The 7,110-nt window shown below is 34.9% G+C and overlaps 1 protein-coding gene across 1 annotated transcript; it reads left to right on the forward strand.

Moving 5' to 3' along the window:
- Positions 1–3,199: 3,199 nt before the first annotated feature.
- LOC137614802 (uncharacterized protein PF3D7_1120000-like) lies at positions 3,200–4,417 on the forward strand. Its single transcript, XM_068344469.1, has one exon. The coding sequence runs from the start codon at positions 3,200–3,202 to the stop codon at positions 4,415–4,417; it is 1,218 nt and encodes a 405-aa protein (XP_068200570.1).
- The last annotated feature ends 2,693 nt before the right edge of the window (positions 4,418–7,110 follow it).

The raw sequence follows: 7,110 nt of genomic DNA on the forward strand, positions 1-7,110 counted from the left end.
TATATATATATATATGTGTGTGTGTGTGTGTGTGTGTGTGTGTGTGTGTGTGTGTGATGCAATATTCATATAGTTTAATTCAGTCAAACAAAACTCAGATTGTAAAACTGCCATAAAATTTACCCCAGGCGGCAAAGTAGGTTGCTTCCGAATACAAATCACATTCTGTACAACGAGAGAGAGAGAGAGAGAGAGAGAGAGAGAGAGAGAGAGAGAGAGAGAGAGAGAGAGAGAGAGAGAATGTTTGTTATATTGAGTGATGTAACCTGAGCATTGAGCGATCAAGGTTAGCCATAACACGTGTCTTCTTATATGCATGTTATATAAAATCCTAATAATAAATCGCTATTAAGGCAGGAAAATTAGACTTGCATTTATTAATGGTAAAAAAAATAAATTATTTTCTTATGAACGAATAAGCAAATATACAAAAATTGCTGTTATCTAACACCTGATCTTTTCATGAGGCTTAATGCTTGTCGTTTTAAAACAAACTAAAGAGAGAACTGATCTATGTTTATCGACTTAACGGCCAAATCGGTGTAAAGTTTACCGAATCCACTCATGTTTACGACGACCGAGGCCAAGAAAATAAGCGGAGTTTCCCCGATGAGAAACCATAAAAGAAAACGGTAACAAAATTTCAACGTGAGAAAACCTTTTAAATGCTATACTAAGCAAATCTTGACCAGCCCTCAAATTCACATATAGTACTGTATATATATAATTTGTTCAGTTTCCTCAAAACGTCCATATCTTTAGAAATAACATTTAGTGATATACCTTTTTCGTCATCAATAATATCAGTAAAAAAAATTCTAGAGCAAAGCTTGATAAACTTTAATACCAGAAACAGCTATTATTATTATTATTATTATTATTATTATTATTATTATTATTATTATTATTGTTGTTATTATCATTATTATTAATATTATTATTAAATGCAAAAGATGAAAATGGAACAGTAGCTTTGATAACGATTAGATAATGATCGTCTAAAACATTAATTTATAAATAAAACAATAGATAGAATAAGCAATATTTTTTCCGACACTTGGAAATCATAGTGTTCGCATATAACTAAATCAAGTGAATTATTTATGTGCCCTGCAAAAAAATATGTATATATATATATATATATATATATATATATATATATATATATATATATATATATATATATATATATATATACACGCTTACAGTATTTTTCTATTATGTACAAACCTATATTATAGCTGATCTTTGAATAGGCCTTTAATAAGCCTATCTATGTATAGCCTAAAGAACAGCCCATCTATGATTAGGCATACAGTATAGCCCAGCTATGTATGGGCCTACAGTATAGCCTCTAAACGTATAGACCTACAGCACTCTTAAGAGGCAAAGCAACTTAATATCGCGTATGCAACAAGCTTAAATTATCCCTTAAGCCACAAAGTTATGCATATTACATATGGATAATAAAGATTTGTTTGTAGGTTTAAATGACTTCACAGAACAAATATAAAGTTATACACAAAACCAACTTATTGTAAATCAGGCGGGAATAGAAAACGGGAGTTTTTACTCCTTCAAAGTTGCTGAAGGACATTCCATTCGACTTTAACGTTTTTTATCAGATGAATATGCACAGACCCACGCACATACACACACACACATATATATATATATATATATATATATATATAGAGAGAGAGAGAGAGAGAGAGAGAGAGAGAGAGAGAGAGAGAGAGAGAGAGAGAGAGAGAGAGAGAGAGAGAGAGAGGTATACTGTATATATTTTATTTGTGGTAATCGTTGTTTCATTATGAAGATTTAAAGCATCGTTATAAAGTGAGGTTTACTTTTACAAAGAAATGTAGACGTAGTAAGAGAGATGCCAGATATCGCTATTTGAAAAATAAAATAAAAAAAAATAAAATAAAATAAAAAAACCGGTTATATCGGAAAATTTACCTCCAAAATTATTTATCGAAATATTTCTTTAGTAAATTTCCAGATGCTTAATTTTTTTTTTCACAAATATTCGGATGTTTTTTTTTTTTTTTTAATTATCGAAATTTCTATCGAGCTACCCTTTATATTGAAGTGGAATCCGTTCGAAGCGTGCAGACGAATTTAGCCACTACAGAAAAAACGAGTTTGGATCGACTGCGGCTTCTGCTTTCCTTCGATGGTCGTCGTGGAGAGCTCTTTGGAAAGCTTCATCTTCAACGCGATTGAAGAGTCAAAATTCCCAAGAACGCCATTCCTGAAAGGATTCAGGAACAGGATGGAAAAACACCTCCAATGAGAGGTCGAAAACAATTCCGCAACGATGACAATTGACGATCAGGAAGGAAACTGGAAGACTTGAGGAAGATTGAAAAGCGTCGAGAATCCAAGGAAGACTGAAACCCGAATGGAAAGGTGACGTTGTCTGGGGCGGATTTAGCAGATCTTGTGGTCTTCTGGAGACTCCGTGGAAGATTCTGCAAGTCTTCAGAGTCATCTATGAAATAATGTACTTCTGAATTTCGAAATATCTAAAATTCTTCAGAAATATTTCGATTTTGTATTGAAATTCTTATTGTACTACCCTTTATATTCAACTGATTGATGTTCAATGTAGCTCTAATGAATAAAATCCTAATTTTAGAAAATAGTCTTTATTTTTCCTTTATGTTATCCTATTGTAAATGATTTTAGAAGCCAATTGTAGTAGACATAGGCTTAAAAAAGATAGTTTTGTTATATCTGTTGATTTCGTGGTATTCAAAATATAAATCATGAAAAATTAACATATTAATTCTTTCGTCTGATCGCGAATCCAGCTCAGATATCTGAAGACATACTGGGCTCCGGGATCCGTGTTTAGTTTTGAAGACTTCTCCGAGTCTCCCTGAGTGTCTCCAGATCAAGTTACCATTTCTTCAAAATAGGCCTAAAACAAGATGAAGGAAAGGTATTAATAGAAATGGAGAATTTTAACAAAATGTGTTGTTGTTATTGTGGAGTAGCTTTGAATACCAAAGTTATTAATGGATTTATAATTAGTAATCAGGGCAATATTGGTTATTCGGGAATTAATTGTGTATGCCGTTATAGTTCCGCTATGGAACGAAACAGGGTCTCTTTGATTAAACAAAAGAGTGAAAACCAATGACAAGGGATTGTTAATGATCTGGTTGAGAAATTTGAAAAAATGCAAAAAATGGCGGAGCAAGAAAGAAGTCCTTCATTTGAAAACAAAGGAAAAGTGAGGAAACTTGTTCTGCAATATGAAGAAAAGATTAAAGGCGATGCAAAACAGACAAAGAATAGCAAACTGGATTGTCTTGGAATCAGAAGGAATCCAATAAGGGAGGCCAAAGAAGCGGCCTTAGCTAGAATTGTACGAATTCAAGAATTTGAAAGGTCCAAAATTGAGAAAGAAATTATCTCCAGGATTAAACGACAGACTAACAAATCACATGAAGGAACCATTAATGACATGGATAGGAAACTTGAAAAAACTCGAAAAATGGCGGAGCAAGAAAGACGTCCTTCACTTGAAAACAAAGGAAAAGTGAGGAAATTTGTTCTGGAATATGAAGAAAGGATTAAAGGCGATGCAAAACAGACAAGGAATAGCAAACTGGATTGTCTTGGAATCAAAAGGAATGCAAAAAGGGAGGCCAAACAAGTGGCCTTAGCTACAATTGTAGGAATTCAAAAAAGAAGTCCTTCACTAGAAAACAAAGAAAGGTTAAAGTATCATGTTATGAAATACGAAGAAATGATTAGAAATGACGCAGAGCACAATAGAAATAGGGAACAAAAAGATGATCTTGAAGGAAAATCTCAGGACGAGAGAAAGCATCTTAGGAGGAAAGCAAAAGATGTAAACTTCGTGAGAATCAGACAAATTGTACAGGATGAAATATCACAACAAAAAAGGGACATAGTATATGCTCCTGTTCAACTAAGGGAAGAGGCTCTGAAAGATGAGAAAAAAAAAGAGAAAAAGAAAGTTAAACTTGAAGAAATAGAAGAAGGCATCGTAGAAAGGCGTATCCAGTATTTTGAAAATATCATACAAGGAAATATTAGGGAAGAAGGCCATCTTCTTGAAAATATCATACAAGGAAACAAAAAGGAAGAAGGCGATCTTCGTGGACAATCTGCTGACTTGAGAAAAAATCTTAATAGGAAAGCTAAGGATATTGCTTTGGCAAGGATAACGCAAATAATACAAGAGGAATTATCAGAACAAAATGAAAACCTCTGGAAAAGTGAGAAGATTGAAAAGGAACTTCAAGACTATCAAGAAGCAAATAGCTCAGGAACACAAGGAGATTCTGATAGTAATTGTGATGATTATGAAGAAATTATAAAGGTAAAGGTAATGGGATGGAACAACCAGCTGATCTTAGTATTCTATGTTCCTTGATGAAGATGTATAAACTCTTTCTCATGTGAACAAAAGGGTTTGTATTGGCCCTGTAGATAGAAAAAGCTAAGGTTCTTCTAGTATGCTATGTTCTTTGATGAAGATGTATAAACTCTTTGTCATGTGAACATAAGGGTTGGTACTAGCTCTGTACATAAAAGAAGCTGAGGTTCTTCTAGTATGCTATGTTCTTTGATGAAGATGTATACATTATCTGTCATATGAACATAAGGGTTGGTACTGGCTCTGTAGATAAAAGAAGCTGAGGTTCTTCTAGTATGCTATGTTCCTTGATGAAGAGGTATAAATTCTTTGTTATGTGAACATAAGGGTTGGTATTGGCCCTGTAGATAGAAGAAGCTGAGGTTCTTCTAGTATGCTATGTTCCTTGATGAAGAGGTATAAATTCTTTGTTATGTGAACATAAGTGTTGGTATTGGCCCTCTAAATACAAGAAGCTGAGGTTCTTCTAGTATGCTATGTTCCTTGATGGAGAGGTATAAATTCTTTGTCATGTGAACATAAGAATTGGTACTGGCCCTGTAGATAGAAGAAGCTAAGGTTCTTCTAGTATGCTATGTTCCTTGATGAAAAGGTACAAACTCCTCAAGAAACATAGCATACTAGAAGAACCTCAGCTTCTTCTATCTACAGAGCCAGAACGAACCTTTACGTTCACATGAGAAGGAGTTTGTACCTCTTCATCAAGGAGCAGCATACTAGAAAAACCTTAGCTTCTTTTATCTACAGGGCCAGTAACAACACTTATGTTCACACGAGAAGGAGTTTGTACCTCTTCATCAAGAAATATAGCATACTAGAAGGTACTGGCTAAGTAGATAGAAGAGGCTGAGGTTCTTTTAGTATTCTATATTCCTTGATGAAGATGTATAAACTCTTTCTCATGTGAACATAAGGGTTGGTACTAGCTCTGTAAATAAAAGGAGCTGAGGTTCTTTTAGTATGCTATGTTCCTTGATGAAGAGGTATAAACTCTTTGTAACGGGAACATAGGGATTGGTACTAGCTCTGTAGATAAAAGAAGCTGAGGTTCTTCTAGTATGCTATGTTCCTTGATGAAGAGGTATAAATTCTTTGTCATGTAAACATAAGGGTTGATACCGGCTCTGTAGATAAAAGAAGCTGAGGTTCTTCTACTATGCTATGTTCCTTGATGTAGAGGTATAAATTCTTTGTTACGTGAACATAAGGGATGGTATTGGCTCTTTAAATACAAGATGCAGAGGTTCTTCTAGTATGCTATGTTCCTTGATGAAGAGGTATAAATTCTTTGTCATGTGAACATAAGGGTTGGTACTAGCTCTGTACATAAAAGAAGCTGAGGTTCTTCTAGTATGCTCTGTTCCTTGATGACGATGTATAAACTCTTTGACATGTGAACATAATGGGTTGGTATTGGCCCTGTAGATAGAAGAAGCTAAGGTTCTTCTAGTATGCTATGTTCCTTGATGAAGAGGTATAAACTCTTTGTCATGTGAGCATGAGGGTTGGTACTGACTCTGTAGATAAAAGGAGCTGAGGTTCTCCTAGTATGCTATGTTCCTTGATGACGAGGTATAAACTCTTTGTCACGTGTACATAAGGGTTGGTACTGGCTCTGTAGATAAAAGAAGCTGAGGTTCTTCTAGTATGTTATGTTCCTTGATGAAGAGGTATAAACTCTTTGTCACATGAACATCAGGGTTAGTATTGGCTCTGTAAATAGAAGAAGCTGAGGTTCTTTTAGTATGCTATGTTCCTTGATGAAAAGGTACAAAGTCCTCAAGAAACATAGGACACTAGAAGAACCTCAGCTTCTTCTATCTACAGAACCAGTACCAACATTTACGTTCACATGAGGAGTTTGTACCTCTTCATCAAGTAACAGCATACTAGAAGAACCTTAGCTTCTTTTATCTACAGGGCCAGTAACAACACTTATGTTCACATGAGAAGGAGTTTGTACCTCTTCATCAAGGAACATAGCATACTAGAAGGTACTGGCTAAGTAGATAGAATAGGCTGAGGTTCTTCTAGTATTCTATGTTCCTTGATGAAGAGGTATAAACTCTTTGTCATGTGAACATAAGGGTTGGTATTGGCCATGTAGATAGAAGAAGCTAAGGTTTTTCTAGTATGCTATGTTCCTTGATGAAGAGGTATAAACTCTTTGTCATATGAACATAAGGGTTGGTACTAGCTCTGTACATAAAAGAAGCTGAGGTTCTTCTAGTACGCTATGTTCCTTGATGAAGAGGTATAAATTCTTTGTCATGTGAACATAAGTGTTGGTATTGGCTCTGTAGATAGAAGAAGCTGAGGTTCTTCTAGTATGCTATGTTCCTTGATGAAGAGGTATAAATTCTTCCTCATGTGAACATAAGGATTGGTACTGGCCTTGTAGGTAGAAGAAGCTAAGGTTCTTCTAGTATGCTATGTTCCTTGATGAAGAGGTACAAACTCCTCAAGAAACATAGCATACTAGAAGAACCTCAGCTTCTTATATCTACAGAGCCAGTACTAACCTTTACGTTTCACATGAGAAGGAGTTTGTACCTCTTCATTAAGGAACATAGCATACTAGAAGGTACTGGCTAAGTAGATAGAAGAGGCCAAGGTTCTTCTAATATTCTATATTCCTTGATGAAGAGATACAAACTCTTTCTAGTGTGAACATAAGGGTTGGTCATGGG

The sequence above is a fragment of the Palaemon carinicauda genome, chromosome 21 (genome assembly GCF_036898095.1).
Source record: "Palaemon carinicauda isolate YSFRI2023 chromosome 21, ASM3689809v2, whole genome shotgun sequence".
Classification (NCBI taxonomy): domain Eukaryota; kingdom Metazoa; phylum Arthropoda; class Malacostraca; order Decapoda; family Palaemonidae; genus Palaemon; species Palaemon carinicauda.